The sequence below is a fragment of the Hippopotamus amphibius genome, chromosome 2, assembly GCF_030028045.1.
Source record: "Hippopotamus amphibius kiboko isolate mHipAmp2 chromosome 2, mHipAmp2.hap2, whole genome shotgun sequence".
NCBI classification, from domain to species: Eukaryota; Metazoa; Chordata; class Mammalia; order Artiodactyla; family Hippopotamidae; genus Hippopotamus; species Hippopotamus amphibius.
In genome coordinates, this window is record NC_080187.1 from 63759398 (window position 1) to 63782026 (window position 22629).

A 22629-nucleotide genomic window follows, 5' to 3' on the forward strand; every position below is an offset into this window, starting at 1 on the left:
ATACAAGCCTTTATTTGGGGTTCTTCTGAACATGTAGCTATGACGTGAATGTCCAAATAGTGATTCTTTTGAGGATTAATAATCTGTACATGATTGCAACTGAGTGGAGGGATAAACGCTTTTGAAATGGCCTGTGTTTTTTTTTTTTTTTTAAACAATATTATTTTTTGAATTATCATAAAGTTGACTTTTAGGGACATACAATTATATAAATTTTAATACATGCATGGATTTGCAGAACCACCATCAAAATCAGAATAAAGGACAGTTCCATCATCCCCCAAAACTCCCTCTTGCTATTTCTTTAGAGCCACACCCTCCACCTGCTCCTTAGCCCTGGAAATCATGAACTAGTCTCTGTCCCTATAGTTTTGTCTTTTCCAAACAGCATATAAATGGAGTCATCCAGTATGCACCTCTTTGAGATCAGCTTCTTTCACTCAATGTACAGCCTTCAAGATTAATTCTAGCTGTTGCATGTCAACATCTATTCCTTTTTACTGCTCTGTAGTATCCCATCTTATGAATGTGCTACAGTTCATTTGTCCACATTTAAGAACACTAGGGTTGTTTCCAGATTTAGCCAGTTACAAACAGAGCTGCTATAAACATTTGTGTTAAAGTTTTGTGTGAATATATGTTTTCATTTCTCTAGGGTAAATTCCCAGGATCATAATTCCTGGGTCATATAGTAAGTATATGCTTAACCTTATAAGACGCTGCCATATAGTTTTCCAGAGTGGCTGTACCATTTTTAATTCCTATTAACAATGTATGAGAGAGACAGTTGTTTCATATCTCGGTATTGTTAGTATATATAATTTTTATTTTAGCAATTCAAATTGGTGTGCAGTGTATCTCAATGTGGTTTTAATTTGCTTTCCCTAATAGCTAATGATGTTGAACATTCTTTCATGTGCTTATTTGCCACTCTTAAATCCTCTTTGATGAAGTGTGTATTCAACTTTGAGAACTGACATCTTTCCTATGTTGAGACTTTCAATCCATGGACATAGTATATCTCTCCCTTTATTTAATTTTTTGATTCCTTTCTTCAGTATTTAGTCATTTTTTTGGTGCACAGATCTTATACATGTTTTTGTTATAGGTATACCTAACTATTATATTCTTTGGAGCTATTGAAAATTGTCTTATAAATTTTGGTTTCCAACTGTACATAGCTAGCATATATGACTGATTTGTCTATGTTGACCTTGTATCATGTAATCTTGTTAAGCTCACTTATAAGATCTAGTAGGGTTTTTGTTTTTGGGTATTTTTGTTTTGTTTTGTTTTATTTTATACATTCCTTGTGATTTTCTAGGTAGGTGATCTTTTGTGAATAGAGTTTTCTTTCTTGCTTTCCAGATTGCATGCACTTATTTTCTTTCTTACATTATTGCCCTGGCTAGGACTTCCTGTATGATAAAAGTTGTTGCATAGAAGTGGTGAGGTTGGATATCCTTATCTTGTTCCCAGTCTTAGGGGGAAAGCATTCGGTTTTTCACTAACAATTATGATGCTAGCTGTTTTGTGTAGATACCATCTTATTAGGCTGAAGAAATTTCCTTTTATACCTAGTTTGCTAAGAATTTTATTATAAATGTTATTATGATATAAATTATCAAGTTGAATTTGTCATCATAATAATTCAAATTATAATGTTCATACTAATTGATACAGAAAAAGCATCTGGCGTGAGTTTTCTTCCTTGCACTGTTAATATGGTAGATCACATTGATTGATTTCGAAGTACTGAATCAGCCTTGCATCCTGGGATAAACTGTTGTTGGTGGTGTATTCTTTTAAGCATTCCTGGATTATATGCTAATGTTTTGTTGAGGATTTTTGTATCTATGTTGGTGATAACATTATCATTAGTTATCATTTTTTGCACACTTTGTCTAGTTTGGACATTAGATCAATGTTCTCCTTAAAATGTTTGAAAGAACTTCCTCTTCTAATTTTATGGAAGAGATTGTGTAGATATGGTATTATCTCTTTGGTAGAATTCACCAACGAATATATCTTGGTCTGGATTTCTTTTTCAGAAGGTTTTTAATTACAAATTCAATTCCATTAGTACTATTAGGTCTATTCCAGTTATATATTTTATCTTGAGTATGTTTTGGTTGTTAGTGGTTTTCAAGGAATTGGTTCATTTCATCTACGTTGTAAAATTAATAGTGAAAAATTGTTTGTAATGTACTTTTATTATGCTTTCCATGTTGGAGGGGTCTGTAGTATTATCCCAACTCGCATTTCTCATGTTGGTAATTTTTATCTTCTCTTTTTTTGAATAGTTTTGCTAGAGATTTATCAATTTTATTAATATTTTAAAAGATTTTGTTTTGTTTTTATAGATATCTGTGTTCTGCTTTTAATTTAACTGATTTCTATTCTTGTCTTTATTATTTCCTTCTGCTTATTTTAGGTTTATTTTTCTCTTCTATTTCTAGTTTCTTTTAGTGAAAGCTACATTATGAATTGTTTTCTTTCATAATATAAGCATTTATTGCTATAAATATCCCTCTAAGCATTGCTATAACTGAATATCACCAATTTTGATATGCTGTATTTTCATTTTCATTCAGTTTAATATATTTTATCATATCTATTTAGATCTTCTCCTTGACTCAGGTATTATTTAACAGTTTGGTGTTTAATTTCTAAGTATTTGGAGACTTTCTCACTATCTTTTTTATTTTTAATTTAATTCAACTATGTCAGAGAATAGATTTTGTATGATTTAAATTATTTAATATTTGCTGAAGTTTGTTTTATGACACAAAATATGCTGTTTCTGGGTTAAAGATTCATGTGCATTTGAAAAGAATGTATATTTTACTGTTGGTAGAGTGTTCTATAAATGTCAGTTAGATTCAGTTGGCTTCTGGTGACATTCAGGTCTTCTATATCCTTATTGATTTTCCCTTTATTAGTTCCATAGGTTAATGAGAGAGGAGCATTGGACTCTTTAATTATAATTATGAATTTCTCTATTTCTCCTTTCCATCCTGTCAAGTTTTGCTTTCTGTATTTTGAAGCTCAGTTATTTGCATACACATTTAAGATTCTTAGGTCTTCTCGGTCCTTTTTTATATAAATTTTCTTTGCTTCCAAGCAAAGTTTTTATTATAGAAACTCCATCTTTCTTTAAATTCATGTTTGTGTAGTATATCTTTCTCCATCATTTTCTTTTATGTCATTATACTTGAATTGAATTTCTTATTGACAGTATATAGTTGTCATAACAATTTGTCTTTTAATTGATTTATTTAGACCACTTACATTACATATAAATATTGATATGCTAGTTCTCTATCATTATATTATTTTTTTTTTCTATTTGTTCTAGTTTTTTGTTCTTCTGTTTCCCTTTTTGTGTCTACTTTTGGGTTATTTAAACATTTTTCAGTATTCTGTTTGTATCTGCCTATAGCAGTTCCTTAATTGGTTCTTTTAGGGATTACACAATATATATACTTACCTTTCTTAGTCTGCTTAGAATCTATGTTTTAACCACTTCAAGTGATTTGTAAAAACCTTGACAACAAATTTTTCCCTTTAGCTACTCCTGTTTATGTTGTTGTTGCCACGTGTATTACATCTACATAAGATAAAAATCCTGTGAAATAATGTTGTATTTTTTGCTTCCAGTCCTCAGATATATTTAAAATAACTCAATAGGAGAATAATCTATTAAATTTGCCCAGCTATTTACCAATTCTAATGTTGGTCTTTTATTCCCGAAGTTTCAAATTTCTTTCTAATGTCATTTCCTTTCTATCTAAAAAAACTTCCTTTAGAAATTCTTTTAAAGTATGTCTTCAGGAGATGAATGCTTTCAGTTTTCTTTCATTTGAAATTTTTCCAAATTTCCCCTTCATTCCTGAAAGATATTTTTGCTGAACATAAAATTCTGGACTGACAATTCTTTACTTTCAGCACTCGAGAAATGTCTTGTCACTTCCTTCTGGCCTCCACATTTCTGATGATAAACTTATTGTCATTTGAATTGGTGTTCCCCTATAGGCAATGCATCTTTATTCTCTCTGGCTGATTTCAAAAAATTTCTCATTGATTTTGGTTTTCAGCAGTTTGATTATGATATGTCCAGATGTGAATTTCTTTGAGTTTATCCTATTTCAAGTTTTTTCAACTTAAGTCTCTCTTTTGCCAGACTTGGAAAGTTTTCAGCCATTATTTTTTTCAAATATTTTCTCAGCACTGACACTCTTTCCTCTCTTCTTCTGGAAATTCAATTACATGAATGTTATATCTTTTATTAACCTACAAGTCCTTGAGGCTGTGTTCATTTTTTTTCCAATCTTTTTTTGTTCTCTTGTTCATACTGGATACTTCCTATTTGTCTATCTTCAGTGTCATTGACTGTTTCATCTCAAATCTGCTATTTAGCCCATTCAGTGCATTTTTAATTTCCATTAATATACTTCTTATTTCTAAAGTTTCCATTTAGCTCTCCTTGATATATATTGCTGAAACTTTCTTTTTTTATATTTGTTTCAAAATCATTTACTATTATTTTTTAGAGTTTTTGTGTAATAGCTGTTTTAAAGTCTTTATCAGTTAACTCTAACCTCTGTGTCATTGGTGTCTGTTGATAACATTTTCTTATGCAAACTTAGATTTTTCTGGCTCTAAGTTTGCTAAGTAATTTTGGATTATTTCCTAGATATTTAAAATATTATATTAACAAATTATGGGCTTTGTTTAAATTCAAGGAGCATGTTGATATCTTTCTTATTTTGCAGGCAGCTGGCCTGGTTAGCATCTGGTCACACATTCCAACCTGCCCTCCATGGTCCATGGCTCCTATGGCAGTTTAGTTTTCAAAGTTTTGCAGTACTGTTCAGATCTGCCTCGCTTTTGCATCATCCGGTGCCCAGTCTGAGTCCTGGATGGTAGCCTTCTAGTTCAGTTTTCAGCTTCTTCAGTCTATAATTAGGACCAGATCCAGGCATGTTTAGCTCTGAGGTGAACCCAGGACTTCAGACAACTTATGGCATCACTCTCCAGAAGTCTTCCCTCTCTGCGCTCTTCCAGATACTTTCCAGTTCCCTGTGGCTTGCCTTTTCAATCACACAATCAGAAAACTTGGGCTTCATTTAGCCTGATTTATTGTGCTTTCCTATTCACTTCTGCACCTGTACCTATGTCTGTTGCCATGTGATGGGTGAACATAGAAAGAAAAAAGTAACAAGAGTCTGCCACTGTCTTAGAGTTAGAGCTGCCCTGTTCAGATCAGAAGACCCTTTTTCTTGGAGCCACAGCTCTTGTGTGCTCCTGAGGCAGCCTCTACCACTATTGCCATGGGCTGCCTGGGAACTGGAACCTCAGAATACAGAGATAAGGGGGGAAGTGAGATTCCTGCACTCTCTGATAGTTAGGAGTGCCCTGTCCCCTCCTTCAACCAGGACTAGAGGACTTTTCCTGGAACTCTCTCCTTCTGTGACCTAGTGGCTGAGATGCCAGAGGGGGAGAAAATGGTGAATTCTGCTTTCTCTTTGCTGCTGCTATTTGCTTTCCAGAGTCCTGAGATAACTGCTTCATGCATTCTGTCCAGGTTTTATTGGTGAATTCAGTGAAAGAGATGGGGTGGGTGGTACTTACTTCATCTTATCCAGACAGAGAACTGTGGTTTGCATTTTTATGTCATGAGTGAGAAAAATAACTATATTATCATCAAGTCAAGGCACGTTCCTATGCTTTCTACATTTTGACTGTTTTTCTGCATCTCAGTATTTTTATTATCTGAAATAGGAAACTCTTTTTTTCCAATAGCAAGGTTCAGAAATGCCAGAATTTCCTCACATGGCAACACCTCCTATGGGGCCCCAGGGAGGGTTGTGGTTCCACAGACCCCACTGTGGTCCTGTCTGGCTCAGAGGGCAACATGACCACTGTGGCCTTGGTGGACATTGTACTTTGGCCTCTCCTCTGAGATGAGTGCCAGTAGAGAGTCTGGGGCAGAGGACTGACATGACCTGATTTTATCCCTCTAGCTTTTGTGTGGAGTATCAGCTAAGTGGGCAGAGACAGCAACAGGTAGGCCAGTTAGGGGGCCACAGCAACAGTCCAGGTACAGGTGGTAATGGAGGTAAATTCTGGATCCATTTTTGAAGTTAGAACCAAGAAGATTTGCTAATGAATTAGATGTGGGTTATGAGAAGTTAAAGACAAGTTATGAGTAACTGTAATGTTTTCAGTCTAAGAAGCAACAGGAAGAATGAAGTTGCCATATATTGATTTGAGGAAGGTTGGTGTGGAAATGTTTTCTTTTTCTTTTCTCATTTTTTTTGACAAGTTGAGTTTGAAATGCCAACTGGAATGAAGAAGTACAGGATAGCCAATCAGATGCAGGAGTTGGGAGTTCAGGAAGACTGGGTATAGGTACAGGCACAGGGGTCACTGAAGCCCATGAGGTATTTCAAGCCATGAGATGATGGGAAAAGGTCACCAGTGGAGAGCAGAGAGGAGAGAGAGCAGAGGATAGAGCCCTGGGGAACCCCAAAATTATCCCGTTGGTGAGATAAAGGAAGGTTGGGGAGAGGAGGATAGGAAAACCAGAATTTTGTGGTATGCTGGCCACCACGTAAAGAAAGTGAATTAAAGAAATTTTGAATCATGGGAGGAATCCAAAGTTGCTGACAAGTCAGTTCAGATGATATCAGAGAATAAGAACTGGATTTAGCAACGCTGATGTCTCACTAGTGACCTGGAAAAAGCAGTTTCTGGGGAGGAGGAGGAGAAGAGCTGATATTCAAGAGAGAGTAGAAAGAGGAAAATTGAAGATATAACATACATATTTTATTTCAGTTATTTTGAGGGCATGAAGGATACACAAGAAATCCAGATGCAGTTGGAGGGGTAAGTGGAGTTACGAGTATCGAGGCTTCCTGTGTAAAAATTCAGAATTGCTGGAAGGCATTAATGACTAGATACACTTGATGGGTTCTGTCCTCTCATTTTCTCATCTTACCAATTTCAGGCATCTCAGCATTCAGCAAAGTGCCATGTACTTATTAGACATGTACTAGATGTTTGCTGAACAAGTGGTATGATATTTCAGATGATTCCATGAGTCTTTGCAGCATAGTCTGATGTAAATGTCATATAAAAGATACCTCTACATAATCCAGAGGTAATATGGCTTTTCTCAATTACATTAACAACATATACTTATTTTGTAAAGTTAATGCATTCCTAACGAAGTACAGATTATCAGTATAGGCAGTGTTTTCATGAACCCAGGCAGCTAGATTTCTCATAAAACATTGAAATGTATTAGCAAGGGTCAAGACAGTTCCTCTTGCCACTACTTACTGTCCCCCAAGCAGAGCAGAGGCCCCAGGGTATAAGCCATTTCAGAATGTGGTCGCCCTGTGTCTGTCATCACAACCTGAGTGACTGGCAGGTGCTTCTTATGGGAAAGGACTACAGTGTCGCTGGTCCTAGAAAACAAATACAACAACTTTAACATTATTCTGAATAATGTACAGAAAAGTAATAGCCTTTTACTGCAGTTCAAGAGGTATTAAGCGAAATTTGTAAATATATAACAATAGGGAAATCAAACAGCCCATCTGAGCAATTACAAACATACTAATATACTGACTGAGGTCTTCTGAGGACCAGAGACCTCTGTTCATCTAAGTGACCATAGAGAAGAAAGCAGGCAGGTCCAAAATCATGGTCAAGGGTACAGACATGAGATTACATTTCAATGCAATTAAGCAGCTCATTGTTCTGTCCAATTCAGCCACTGTGTAATACTTAGATGTAGAATTTACAGAGGCAAATGCAATCTGCCTTCATTAAAAAAAAAAAAAAAGACAAAAAACAAAACCACTGACTGACAAGATTTAGGTTTTCAATTCTTGGACTTTTTTTTTCACTAAAGTTTCAGAAATTCCTACTATAGTTATGAGGCATTTCCTTATTTGTTGAAGCCACAAATTTAAAAACAAAATCAAAACAAAATACTGATTTAAAACCATGATGAAGGTATGATATAATGTATTCTTAAAATTAATAAATGGGCTAACGCATGGGAAAGTGCTTTGCCAATGACTGTCACCATCCATTCATTCGACAAACACTTATCACACATCTTCTATTTGCCAGGCCCTGTGTGTTGGGGATGTGAACATAAAACACACCATCAATGCCCCCCAGAAACCTACTGGGTGTTTTAAATAAAAAACAACAACAATAATAATAATATTGGGTTGGCCAAAAAGTTTGTTCGGTTTTAAGTAAAAATAAGACATTTTTCATTTTCAAGAAAAACTTTATTGAACGTGTTCACTAAGAAACGTTTTGGCCACTGCAATTTCATCATGTAGGTGACTATTTGGGGACATATTAATATCTATGGTTCAATACAATAAGGACTGGAACAGGAGCCAGAGGTGCTGGCAGGTAAGCTGGCTGTACCTCCAACGTCCTCTCTGGACAAAGTAGGAAGATTTTCTACACCTTGTAAGCTGTTCATATTTTTCATTGCATACTTCAATTATATATGTACTTCTGATTTATGAACAGATGCTTGTTTGTCTAATTTATTGTTCTGTGTAGAACCTAGTAAGTTTTAATTCCTAATAATTACCAACCCACAACTCACTCCTATATATACAAGTTGAAACATTTGAAACTGCCACTTTCAGAGGTCAAAAAATCAGCTATTTCATATGGTTCAACCTGACAGCTTTGCTGCAGAAAAATCTTCCTAACTTAATAGTTAATCATTCCAATTCTGTTAGATATCAAAATATTCATTTAAGTTAGAAAATAGAAAATTAGTAAGATTTTTATTTTGTTTAAAAATTTGAACAGAGTGACTGGCAGTACGTATGGTAAGATATAAAAAATATGAACTAAATGCCCTAAAATTTAAGGAACAATTTTTAAAAATCAGATTGCTTGAAAAAATCAGATTGACAAACAACATGGCTTTATCTGGTGAAGCCCCTGCTACTCCTGCTGTTAGAAGCACACAGGCTTCATCCCAAACACAAAACACCTGGCTTTGTTGGGTACGGTAGTCACAAGCTAGAAGGTACCACTGGATTGGGGGGGGAGGGGTCAGTCTGGAAACTTATTTTGTTATAAACACAAGGATAGCACACCAAATTAATTCCTGGTATTAAATATCAGTAAATATTACAAATCAGTATTTTATTTTATTTTATTTTTAAGCTCTTTATTGGAATATAATTGCTTTACACTCTCGTACCAGTTTTTGAGGTACACCAAAGTGAATTGATAAGTATATCCCCATATCCCCTCCCTCCCGAGACTCCCTCCCACCCTCCCTGTCCTGGCCCTCTAAGGCATCACCCATCATCAAGTTGATCTTCCTTTGTTATATAGCAACTTTCCACTAGCTATTTTACAGTTAGTAGTGTATATATGTCTATGCTACTCTCTAAAATCAGTATTTTAATTCCTGTGATTGCTATTTTGGTAGAGCATCTTAGAGGAAAACATGTATGTACATTAATTCTTCATTGAGGATCTTTGCATTTTAAGGAAACTTTTTAAAGCTACACTTTCTAATATAGGAAAAAGCTACACCTTAATTTTGTTTTTAACATTGACAATGCATTCACAGCCCTGAAAAAAATCTAAAAAAAAAAAAATCATAATGCATGTAAGTGTGCGTTAAGGCAGATAGCATCAGAAAGTTTCTTTTTCATTTTGTTGTATACAAAGTACCTTCCTGAACCTAAAAATATTTTAAACACCTCTTACTTAAAAATTCTTTATTATACAGGTCATTCCCAACTGTCCATGCTGTATGTAAGATATTATATATCATGGTCATCAGACTCACTCTAAACTGCATAATATATATTTATATCTCAGTTTTCTTCTTGTTTCTCAATTTTTCCCCCAAATCTGTAAAGACTGCATGAATATCTAGGTATGAGAATCTCTCACAAACAGTTTTAGACATTCAGTAAGAGAACTTCCAAATCCACCTTTTTGGTTTTAGTTTGTAATACTCTAGAAAGTATTCTTACTGGTTTTTTTTTTTTTTTAGGAGACTTTTTTGAGATATAACAAAACTTTGACTACTTTGAGTTGTTGGGAAAGCTGCAGGGGAGAAATATTGGGTCACCTTTAAGGGACTGGGGACAACATAATTTTCATCACCCAGAATTACACATTTTGAAAGCTCTTTATTGGGTTTCGCTGTTCTACTGGCTCATCCCTTTGGCAAACTCACAGTGTATTAATTACTGCAGCATTGTAAGACTTCCTCACGACTGGTAGGGCTGGTCTCTCCACCTTGTTTCCATTTTCAGAATTGTCTTCGCTATTCATGTACCATTCTTTTCCAAATAAATTTTAGAACCAGTTTGTCACTACCCCCCAAAATAAACAAATGTTTAGCATTTGTTTGGAATTAAATGGAATCAAGAAAATTATTTGGAGGAGAGATGCTTAGTTTTCCTATTTGTGGCAGTGGTGTGATGTCTCCATTTATTTAGGTCTCCTTGTATTTTCATAATAAAGTTTTATGATGTCTTTTTTATAAAAGTATTGCATATTTTTGTTATCTTTATTCCAAGGTACTATAATTTCTGTTGCTTTTGCAAGTGGTCTTTATAATATTTTATTATAGTCGCACATTTTTGATAAGAATCCAGTTATTCTAAGGTTCAGTAAGTAACCTCACTAAACTCTCATTACTTTCAATAATATTTCTGTATATTCTCTTAGGTTTTCTTTGTTGACAACTATATTTTCTATGAGTAATGTATCTTTATTTCCTTGTTTCCAATCTTTCCAACTGTGGTTTTGAATAGCCTCATGTATATATTTTTTATCTTTGTATTATTCATTTCTCACCTAACTGCACTGTAATCAGAGAAATTGTCCATGGGATAACAACTACTGTAAATTTTTCTAAGTTTTGCTTTATGGAATATTGGGGAAATCAGTTTGCAAAAATGCACCACATGTACTTGAGAAAATTATGTATTCTACAATTTTATGTTCCCAACAAATCAAGTTGTTAATCTCACTTGGAAATATTCTATATTCTTACTACTTTTTGTTCATTTGATTACTAATTACAACAGATGTATGTTTAAACCTTTTTTTATTATGGTTGATTTATAAATTTCTTCTTGCAGTTTTGTCAGCTTTTTTCCTGTATACATTTTGAGTCATTTTTATTAGAAGCATACAACTTTAGCATTGTTCATTTCTTTCTGGTGAAATTAAACAATATCATATAGTAATACTGATCTTTGTCTATATTAAAACTTAAAAATTTTACTTACATTTTTGATATTTGCCTGGTAATTTTTTTTTTTTTAGCACTTTGCTTCCAATATGTCTAGGTTTACAAATGCTATATATGTTTTTAATTCAATATGATATCTGGATTTAAATGGTTATTTTTGTCACACTTATTGTGCATGATTACTCACACATTTTTATCTTATACTTGTTGCTTTCTCTTCTAAAATCTCACTTTCTGTCTTCTTTTGTATTAACTAAATTTTTAAAATCCCATTTTTTCTTACTTCCCTCTACTGATTTGAATATTACATGCTTTGTTTCTATTCTTTAGAGGTTACAATTAAATTTTAAGCAAATATTTTAAGCAATTTAATTCTAATAAGTATTTACAAAACAAGTTTTAAATTTCAATAATATTTTTATTTCTAAACTATCTTTTAGTTCTTTTGTAAACCACAATCACCTTTGTTAATAGAATCTGACTGCCTTCTTGTGTTTCAGCTTCATACATACAGTTACGTGTCATCAGTGTCTAGTATTTACTTCTTTTCCTTTTTAAACTCTGAGTTTACAGTTTTTTTCCCTCAATATTTCTTCCTGCCTCTGAAACCTTCCTTATAAGATCAATTTCTTTCATTTTGAAAACGATTCTTAAAAATCAAAATCTCTCATGTGGAGTCTGCTGGTGGTAAATTTCTTCAGTGTCTGTTTATCTGGATTTTAATTTTATTCCACTTTTTAAAATATCAGCTGGGTAAACACTGGGAGTTTGACAGTTACTTCACTTCTGCCCTGTGAGGGTCGTTCTCTGCCCTCTGTGGACTGAGTACTGGGCTGTTCAGGGGAGGTCAACGGGCTGGCTGTCTTTTCTTTCAAGAGTCTTGCTTTCATCTCTGTTCCTTTTAACATTCTCTTTAGTGTTCTTTGATTTCACTATGGTGTGTCTAGATATGGATCTACTTTTATTTATCCTGCTTGGTAGTCTAAAGTTTTCTCAAAGCTGGAAATTTCTTTGCTATTTAAATATTACCTCTTCTTAAATATCTCAAATCTTCTCTTCTGAAACTTTAATCAGACACATATTTAATCTTCTATGTTGCTGCTTTCCAAGATCCCATTTTGCTTCTCTCTGTTCTGTGTCATTTATTTACACACATTTTCCATTTCACCAGTTTTCTGATCACTTGTGGCTAATATCTGATCCAGCAAGTCTTAAACTGGGTAATATTATCATTGGCTAATATTTTCATTTCTAAACATTTGTTTGGTCCTTTTGTAAATTACAAGTGTCTTTGTTAACAGGATCTGATTGCTTTCTCATGTTTCAATTCCAGTTTTGATTTTTAGAGCAGCTCACATATTTATTTTATCTTATGTTTTGAATGTATCCATGATCTGAGATTTTTAGGCACCTGATCTACACTTTGTGGTTTCTCCTGCCTCCCACTTCTGTCCTCTGGTGTTGTATAGCCCTGATTGTGAGCTCACGTTTGATGGCATTTTATCTGTGGGAATCCTGTGAGGCTTGCATGAAGGGGGAGGGCAAGCCTCCAGTGAGAATCTCATGTAATCCTATGATGAGCCACTGGTGCTACCAACCTGTAGCCACGTTAACTTAATTCAAGGACCATCCAAGTTATACATATTTGGGCTCCAAATCTATGTGAGGGCAAGTCTGTAGACATGAGTTGTCAGGGAGCTATTTTTTTTCTACCCAGTGTGCTAACTGGACAATTTGTCCTTGTCTACCTTTTCTTTAGGTTTGTAGCCTTCTGAGACCTCCAGCTGCATGGAGAGTTTTGTATGGACTCAAGGCCTTGTCTGGTTTCCCCTATGTGGCCATTTAAGAAAACAACTGGAAATTAGGAAGGTCAGCGAACAGCCCTGGGTCAGCCTTGGGTTGGTCATTTATTAACTGGATTAACTTAACTTTAAGAAGTCTACCTGCTCACTTTCAGTGAATGGGAAACATTAATTCCTATTTTGTCTTACTAGAAAAATAAAATGGACATGATTCGTCATTCACAGGTAAACAAAAATAGCAACCTAATATTTTAGGCTTCAGATTAATGATATCATATACATCACAGCTTATACTTTTAACTTGCTAGGGAATACTTTAATTTTTTCTCTATATTATACTGTTGTGTCCAATGTCTGCCTAAGCCACATAGTTTAAGCAATAAAAAAATTACAGTTTGCACAGGGAAATTATATGGAAATCACCATTCATTCCGGTCAGCATCACAGTTGCAGTAATATTGAGAATCAATGCAGTTCCCCTCTAATCCACAAGTACATTTTTGAGCATCAGGCAGAGAACCTCCCCAGTAAGTGTGTGTTTCATTGGTTCTTCCAACCCACCAGCTCACTGGGGTTCCATCTGAAAGACAAGTATGAGAAAGGTGACACCTACTTTGCCCCCCACTACCTGCCTCCCCAATATAGTTCCTTTACTTCCCTCTATTTAAAACATAGAGAGACTATTTTAGAAGTGAGCATATTTTAACTCTGCAATAGGACCATTTTTAAGAGGACCCCCAACTGTTTAAAGATATATATTTTAATGTCAAGATTTACATTGTCACCAAATTTTTTCTTTTATCAGTAAATGAGCAAGTAGTCCCTAACTCATTCAAGCACGTATTTACAAATTTCTCTTGAAGACTTCACTTACATAATTTCTTTGGAAATAACATTCAAGAAGGAATTATCATCAAAATAAAAACCAGAGTGATTTATACACTGAATCTAAAATCTGTTTGAGATCCTAAAATGCCATTAGAACGTTTACTGTTATGCAAAATGTGGATTTCTTTCACTTCATTTATTAGCTAAAAACACTGGCACTTCCTAGCATGTCTTGACAGTTTCTTGGAGACATGTGCTTCTTCTTATACTGAATGGGTTGCTCTGTATTTGGAAGCTAAAGAAATGGCACTGATAAGCCTTCTTCATGTCTGAGGTGAGCCTTCAGTTTGGACAAGTCCGAGACAACTACAGCTCAGTTCTGCAGCACAACCCCTCCTCCTCAGTGCAATGCATAATTAAGTGACAGGGCCAGAGGCTGCCTCAGCTCTTCAGAACTGCTCATTTATGCTAAAGATGCTGCTGTGGCCCCAGTGTGGGATTACAGTGCACCTGGGCGGTGGGGGATGATCAGAAAAGATGACACACGTGGGAGGGTGGAAGGGAAACAGTCCCTAGTAAACAGAGAATCAGGGCAGGAGGGGAACTGGAAGTGACATCATTTCTGCAAAGGTGCCTGTCCATTTCCATGTGCTCTTTCAAACTCTTAACTTGCCCCCATCGACCCCCATCAAGAATCTGAAACAGCTTCTCCCTAACTTACAATTGCCACTGCTCATTATGGCTCCCTGTTCAATGAGACTTCTGCTTCTGCTGACAACCTCTCAGCTGGTAAACACATCGACTGCATTCATTACCATGCACCACAGGCCCAGTGGGTGAGATGTGTACCAAGAAATCAATATCAACCATCTTTTTTTATAATGTGTTGAAAACATCTCTAGGGGGTCGAAGATCTTTTTAGCTTAATATTTAATAGATATTTAATAGACATTTTTCAAAATTCCATTTTAAAAATATAATTATTCAACATCTTTCATCGACTGAAGAGCAAAGAAATCATTATATGCAAATGCCCAACTGTGTGTTTACATTTTTCTCTCTAAAATAAGAACCATTAAGTATTTTTAAAGATATGAAATGCACGTGGCCCCATTCAAGATTCCTTTGAGTCACTTAGAGAATTTGCATAAGAAATAATTAGGAATAACGTGAAGAAGGATTAGAGGCTGAAATGAAAAGGAACAGGAGCGATATCAGTGACCAGGGTGCATGGCTCCACTTCCTCACTTATCTTAGTCCACCGGTTCACTGTCCTTCTCTCCAGCCACAGCTACAATCCTCAATGACCTTAAGCATTCACAGTATGGTGACCGAATGGTTTCCTAAAATCAGCACTTACTGTTATATAACTTCCTCTTTAGCCACCCATAATCATATCCCCTGAAACTATCTGTAACACAGAGACCTTAAAGATGCTGAAGGAAAAATGTTTCAGAACCCTAGTGAGATCCTAGGCCCCCTGCTCCTCCGCGGCCCTCTTGGAAATCAAAACTGACACAAGAGCTGCTGCACTGAGGCCCCAGACTTGCTACATCTCCTCTCGAGATTACCACCACTTCAGTCTCCTGATAACTTCTGAGAATTTGAACAGTGGAAAATTCTTGAGAGAAAACTAAACTTTGACGGATATTCCCCAATCTATCCTATAAAATTCCTAAGCTACTTGTTCCCCACCTTGCAAGTCCCCTGGTACTGTTTTCACATTGCAACCTTCCAGTGAGGGACCCAGGCTTTGTCGTTTTCACTCCTTCCACACAAGAATAGCATCAAAGCTCTGCACACCCATTTGTGTCTATTGATAATACCAAGTAAATCCATGCAAAAAATTTTAAGGTGTATCAGGCTACCCTATTTGCCTACCTCATCTCAAACTTAATTAAGCATTTCTGGAAATATATAGGTCTGAATTGAATTTATTTAAATAGTTTGTACTAAAAGTTCTCTAGTAGCAGCATATAAGAAATGTAAATAACTTGAGCATGTATAGATAATGCAGTCCCTTATTTTGTTTCTTTAGCAGTTTATCAAGTTTATGTCTTTTCTCTTTCGATCTTCTCCCCTAGCCCCAGTTAAATACTTGTTTAAATACATGTATTTGTTGCTGTCGTTGCTGTTTTATATATTTATATTGAAGGGCTAACAATTCAGTAACCACACGCAAATCGATAGGCAGACACTGGCCCTCCAGGCGGGAATCCTTTGCAGATCTGGGCCATGTCCAGGTTCTGGAATAGACCATATGCTAGTATGTATGAGTTTGCTCCCTGACTCACTAGGTAGTTTTGTTTTATGCCTTTGTCAGTGGTTGGTTCCAATACTACTCTGTCTTTGCCTTGTTTTCCCTGGTTAGACAACCCATAACAATAATTTATTCTCCTGGAGGCAGCATTCTCATTCTTCTGGGAGCATACAACTTTAGTTCAGCGATCTATTTGGCAGCAATCAACTAACAGTAAGGAGTAAACCCGCTAGCACTAACTATAAATTCAATAAACTGGAGAGATGCAAATTAGTGGCATTTACTTCATACCATTTACAGATGTGGTGCAATTAAGTTCTGGCAAGGTTAGTGTCTCAGCTCTGAAGACTCAAAAAGATCAAATGATTTCCTAAGTCCAATAGCTGCTGAGTGACAGGCTAGGAGCTTGAACTCAGAGGACCTGTCTGCCACCCTCTGCTCATTCCACTCCCCAGATGCCTGATCAGAGAAGGGGCAGGTCATTCTCCAGAAAACCAAGCCGTTTCATGAAGGGAGTGAGGGTGCACATTCCAACAAAATGAGCTATTTCAAAGGAAGAAAATATAAAACCAAAGATAAGAATTTCAAAAGAAGAAAAGATATGAAAAGTAAACTATTAGCACTTATGTTGTGTGAAAGAGCTGGTGATACCAACATTGCTCACTAATTGATAATTAGCCAAGACACTAATTGCACTCAGTCTATAAAAAAGAATCTCACTGAATAATCACCTCCAGATAACTAAGCCATGTTGTTGTTAGCAATCCTTCCCAAGATAAAACAGAATTAAGATGTCCCTGCCCTTCCTGGTGGATGAGCACTGAGCATTCCAGGGGCCTCGTCAGGAGGTTTTTACTGCTCCGTTGCCCAGTTAAGTCTGGGAAGAAACTTCAGGTCATTCCTGTCTTTTAGCAAAGACTTTGGTGCTCCTGTCATTTGCAGATTGCGACCTGGGCACTACGGGCACAGATTCTCATGCATCTGTGGCAGGCCGCTGTGACCTGTGCAGACTATAGCCCACGATGTCTGAGTAGTCTGATTACTCACCGTTGGGAGCTGAAAGCCTTGACTTCTTGCAGTGGAAAGTCAGTTCCTGTTGGCAGTGGTCTGCATGGTCAATTATAGCCTGAAGCTGGTCCATGCTGGCTGTGTACTTGAAAAACACAGGATGGGGGCTTTCTCCATTTGAGCTTTTGACCCTGACCAAATGTGAGCCATTGTGCTGCATTGAGGTCCATGCCGTGTCTGATGGGCAGAAGAGGGGGTTGGGAGGGAGAAAGGAGACTGTGATGAGGAAGGAATCATTAAACATAAATATGAAAATCAGAAGCATATTCTATCTGAATTAAGGTTTTTATTTTTGTAGCCATCAGATCTCTTTGAAATTAGAATCAATCAGTGGATTTCTTAAAACATTAACAGTAGGGATTCTCTTTATTGAAATTTGCATCACTTTATTATAGTCAACATTGTCAGGGGGCCAATTTCTTTTTGTTTTTTTTTGAATCTTTGTTGGAGTATAATTGCTTTACAATGCTGTGTTAGTTTCTTCTGTACAACAAAGTGAATCAGCTATATGTATACATATATCCCCATATCCCCTTCCTCTTGAGCCTCCCTCCCGCCCTCCCTACTCCACCCCTAGGTCATTACCAATCATCCAGTTGATCTCCCTGTGCTAAGCAGCAGCTTCCCACTAGCCATCTGTTTTCCATTTTGTAGTGTATGTATGTCAGTGCTACTTTCTCACCTCATCCTAGCTTCCCCCACCCCCACCCCGTGTCCTCAAGGCCATCCTCAACATCTGCATCTTTATTCTTGCCCTGCCACTAGGTTCATCAGTACCATTTTTTTATATTCCATATATATGTGTTAGCAAGGGGGCCAATTTTTAAAATTCTCTGTTATAATACTCAAAGTTATAAACAGAACTTTTTGGCCTCTATTTTTTCTTTCCATTACTATAAGAGGAAAGCCAAAGGTTATTGTGTATATATTTATCTTTTTAACAAGCATATTCCTCATCTGACTGAGCATCTTTTGCTCTGATAATCAAAAGACACATCTGAGGAACAAGCAGCCCACATGATCATGCAAAATAATACAAAATAAGTATTTTAGACAAAAATTGACGGATAGTGTGTAAGCAACTCGTTCAATGGCAAGCACTAATAAGCACAGTGCCTTGGAGTATCTACGAGGGTGAGTCAAAAATTATCCACACTCTGGCTGTAGCATTTATTTTAATTAACTTTTAGAAAAGACAAATACATCATTTTTAGACATAATCTCCTTACTTTTCAATATACTCTGTCCATCTGTCAACAAGCTTTCATATTCTCTCATTAAGAGATGTTTTAGGCTGAGCATTGAGCCACAAATGTCCTGCTGTCTTCACTTCTTCATCAGAAGTGAATCTTCATCTACATAGGGCTGCTTTCAGGGGACCAAACAGATGAAAGTCTGACGGAGCAAGATCAGGACTATAGGGAGGATGGTTTAACATCTCAAAATGAAGTAATCCACAACAGACTTGGGTTTCAAAAAGTTTGTGCCAGATGGATACCTAAACAACTCACGGAAGAGCATAAACAGAAGCATTTGGATATCTGCAAACAAAATTTGGACCGATACTGTAAGGAAGGTGAAAGTTTCTTAAAGAGAATCATTACTGGTGGCGAGACACAGATTCATCACTATGAGCCTGAGAGTAAACAGCAGAGTATGGAATGGAAACATCCTCAATCATTAATGAAGAGAAAGTTCAAAAGTCAACCATCAGCTGGAAAATTGATGCTTATAGTTTTCTGGGATTCTTGAGGGCCAGTATTGGAACATTATCAGGAAAAAGTTTAACAATCAACAGTGCTCATTACAGTGAGATGCTCATAGAAGAGCTAAAGCCTAAACTTCAGATTAAATGCAGAGGACTGCTCTCCAAGGGTGTTGTGATCTTGCATGACAATGCACAACTGCACACTTCTGCCCACACTGTTGACACTCTGCAAAAACTTCGTTTTGAGGTGTTAAATCATCTTCCCTATAGTCCTTATCTTGCTCCATTGGACTTTCACCTGTTTGGTCCCCTGAAAGCAGCCCGACGAGGATAATTCACTCTTGATGAAGTGAAGACAGTGGTGCATTGGTGGCTCGCAGCTCAGCCTAAAATATTTTTTAATGAGGGAATACGAAAGATTGTTGGTACATGGACAAAGTGTATTGAAAAGCAAGGAGATTACATGTCTAAAAATGATGTATTTGTCTTTTCTAAAAGTTAATTAAAATAAATGCTACGGCCAGAGTATGGATAATTTTTGACTCACCCTCATAATATAACAATTCCTAGCAGTAATCATAGCTACATGCTGGAAAATTCTGGCATATTTCTATTACACTGATTACTATATTTTTATCCATATAATTTGATTTTAATTTTAACTTTTCATGTAATTTATAAGTCTAAACCTCTTTCCTACATATCTAAAACCTGGAAGACCAATACAGTTTGCAGTATTAAAATAGTTCTTTGATATTCTTCTGGAAAAAGATCAGAGGAAGTTGTATGTTATAAACAGTAGGAAGAAATCTAAATGTGAATAAATTTCAAATGGTGAAACAGATTTAAAGCTGATTTTTCCTCCCTCCACCAGAAAATTCTGGCATATTTCTATTACACTGATTACCTATATTTTTAAAAGAGATTTAAAAAACAATGCATGCTCCACAATGTTTATAGCAGAAGAAAAACACCATGACTCCTTTTATCTTCCCCAAAATTTAACCTCCCACCATGAATGTACAGAAGCTCCCACAGTATGAAAGGCCCGTGGCTCAGTGACTAAAAGACTGAGTTCAAGCTACCTTAATTCAACTATATTTATAATGTCACATCATATAACTTCCTCTGTAATATGTATTTAATAAAATGAACAGTACCCACACAACCTTTCCATATTACAGGGGCAGGAAACAGTCTTGTGGCGTTTATTTTTTATTATTTTTAAATAGCTAATACATGAGCTAGGTTCAAAAATCAAAACGATGATGCATGGAACTCACTGAGGGGTCCCCGCTGGTCTATGCTCCTTTCCTGCCCTGGGACTTTGGGTCTAGGAAAAACCTACAGCTATGCTGGTGCTCGCAAACCCTTAGCACATCAAATACATCCAGAAAGCCAGTGAAAAGAACCCCAAGGGCTATGAAAAAAACGTTGAAAGCCTATGGAAAAGAACATCATAAAATATGCAAAAACTAGCAAGAGCAGGAACAAACTGTGAGTCAGCATGACTAATGTAGTTTTATATTCAATTAGGAAACAGACTTAACAGATCACCTGCCTCTCTGCTCACTAATGGGGGCTGAGTGTTCCTATGGCAACTTGAAATCCATAGATTTTGTTTCCCCCTTAATCATGTTTTCACTAGACATTTTATATTTCAACATTTTCCTGGAAAATTACTTAAACGGGTCTGGCATTATTTTTGGTAATTACCTACTCCCATTCACCCTCAGGGTTTCTTCCATCAAATGAAATGAGGGTACAGGGAGCCTGGCGGAAGACTGTGTTAGGCTTAGGAGTTCATCAATTCCAATGCCATTGTGTCATTTACTTTCATGGCTTAGGGCACAAAGAAAAATGATGTGCCTGAATAGTTCATATAGGCTAGTGGTCAGTATGATAGATTTATGGTCTTGCATGGTTAAGGTGTAATAATAGAAATCTTTTCAAGTGGAGTGAAGGGAAAGGTTGAAAAGAACCTCAAAACTGCCCTTCTGAAAAAATACTTCAAATGATTGCCCTTTCTAGAAATATTATATAAAAGACCCCAAGAAAGACACATTATGTTTCCCTTATATTCCACAACATATTATTTTCATAGATTTCAAAACTATGAGTAGAAAGGAACTTTTGACATGCCACGCAATCTTAGCTTTCAAGCACGAGGAGACACACTAAGGAATTCAAGTGACCAGCATGATGGAAAAATACTTAGCTGTTATTCATGGTAGTCTGAAGCACAATTTTAGATCTTAGGTAATTAATTTTAATAATGGGCAAATTTAAACAGGAATTTTGAACTATCATTGAATTAGACCCCACCAGAACATGTTCATCCAACTCACTGGAGCCTTTCTTCTGCACATGAGTAGGGAGACCATTGGTGGCACCTGGTCAACCATTTGCTCAGACAAATGAACCTGCAGCCAAGTTAACTTGCTGGCTTGGTTTGGTAAGCAGGATATAAATAATGACACTGACTTATCATATCATCGCCCAGTTTCTGTTTATTTTGCCAATTTATATCCACTTTGCAATTGGCAACACTTCCTACACTTTATAATAGACCTTTGAGCTATACAAGGAGTCTTTCATAGCAAAACAAGTGGTTGGATGGAAAAAGAGCCAGATCTTTATTTACACATTCAGGTAAATATACATTGAAAGCATATCTGCTATGGTCATTTCCATCTCCCTGAGAAAAAAGCAGGAAAAAAAGACTTTATCACGAAAAACCTGATGCCTTTATGGTTAGTGGGTCCATCATTCATCATATGGAAATGGACCTCGAAGAAAGTGAAGGCAAAAATCCTTTCTCCCACAGATGTCTGAAATGAAGTCTAATTTGTGTTCAAATACCACCTCTTTGGAAATGAAGGCAGCTGCCTCTGTTTCTTCTGATGGGAAGAGGGTACACGTTGTGAGAAGACTGAGAGGGCAATATGCCATCTATCTCCAGAGAAATGACTGGTCAAGAAGATGCACTCAGGATGATAAATAAGGACAGACTGATGTAAATACTAGCTGCCATTCCTGAACCCACAAAGATAATAATACTATAAGAGAGACCCAGGACAGCCTTCTCAGAATTTCTCCCACTGTGTTACTATCCATAAACACTGTTACCACTGGCTGTCACCTTTTACCCAGTCCAACCCTCTCACCACACAGGTAAGGAAATGGAAGTCAAGAAAAACTCACTTGCCCAACGTCACGAAACTATGTAACTTTGCCACACATTTCTAAGCAACCCAGTGTGAGTCACTGAGCTTTCTGAATAGGTAAAGTTCTCAAAGAGAGCTGAGGCCTGTAACCTTCCCAGAGTACCTTACCCATCTGAGCCCTCTACTATGTTTCCAAGGAAAAAACTCCAAAAGAAAATAGAACTAGCTCCTGGGTATTTATGTGCCCATAGTGCTGGTAATGGCCAACCGTGCTGCTCTGAATGTCCAGTGGGTGCTCTGAGGAAGACAATGGTCAGCTCTCACCTGGCCCTGCCCTAGATCTCAGAGGCCCTGGGCCCTGCCATGTCATCTGTTTGCCAAAGCGAAGGATGACTGGGTGTGTGTGTTTTCTTGAAGGGGAGAGATGACAGCTCTAAGCAGACAGCCTCCGGCCCCGGGAGAGCCCAGAGGTGGCACTCATCCCGGCCCCACACCTGTGGTCCCTCCTGATCGAT

At 36.6% G+C, this 22629-nt stretch overlaps 1 protein-coding gene across 2 annotated transcripts in view; it reads right to left on the bottom strand.

Annotated features, from left to right (window-relative positions):
* LOC130845066 (contactin-associated protein-like 3) overlaps nucleotides 1–22629 on the bottom strand; it is a 168401-nt gene that overhangs the window by 25187 nt on the left and 120585 nt on the right. For both annotated transcript variants that reach the window (XM_057721666.1, XM_057721667.1), the window contains exons 11-13: nucleotides 17219–17416; nucleotides 13507–13663; nucleotides 7348–7475 (exon numbers count right to left, since the gene is read on the bottom strand). In XM_057721666.1, the coding sequence (XP_057577649.1) occupies nucleotides 7348–7475; nucleotides 13507–13663; nucleotides 17219–17416 (483 nt within the window). The remainder of the gene's footprint in view (nucleotides 1–7347; nucleotides 7476–13506; nucleotides 13664–17218; nucleotides 17417–22629) is intronic.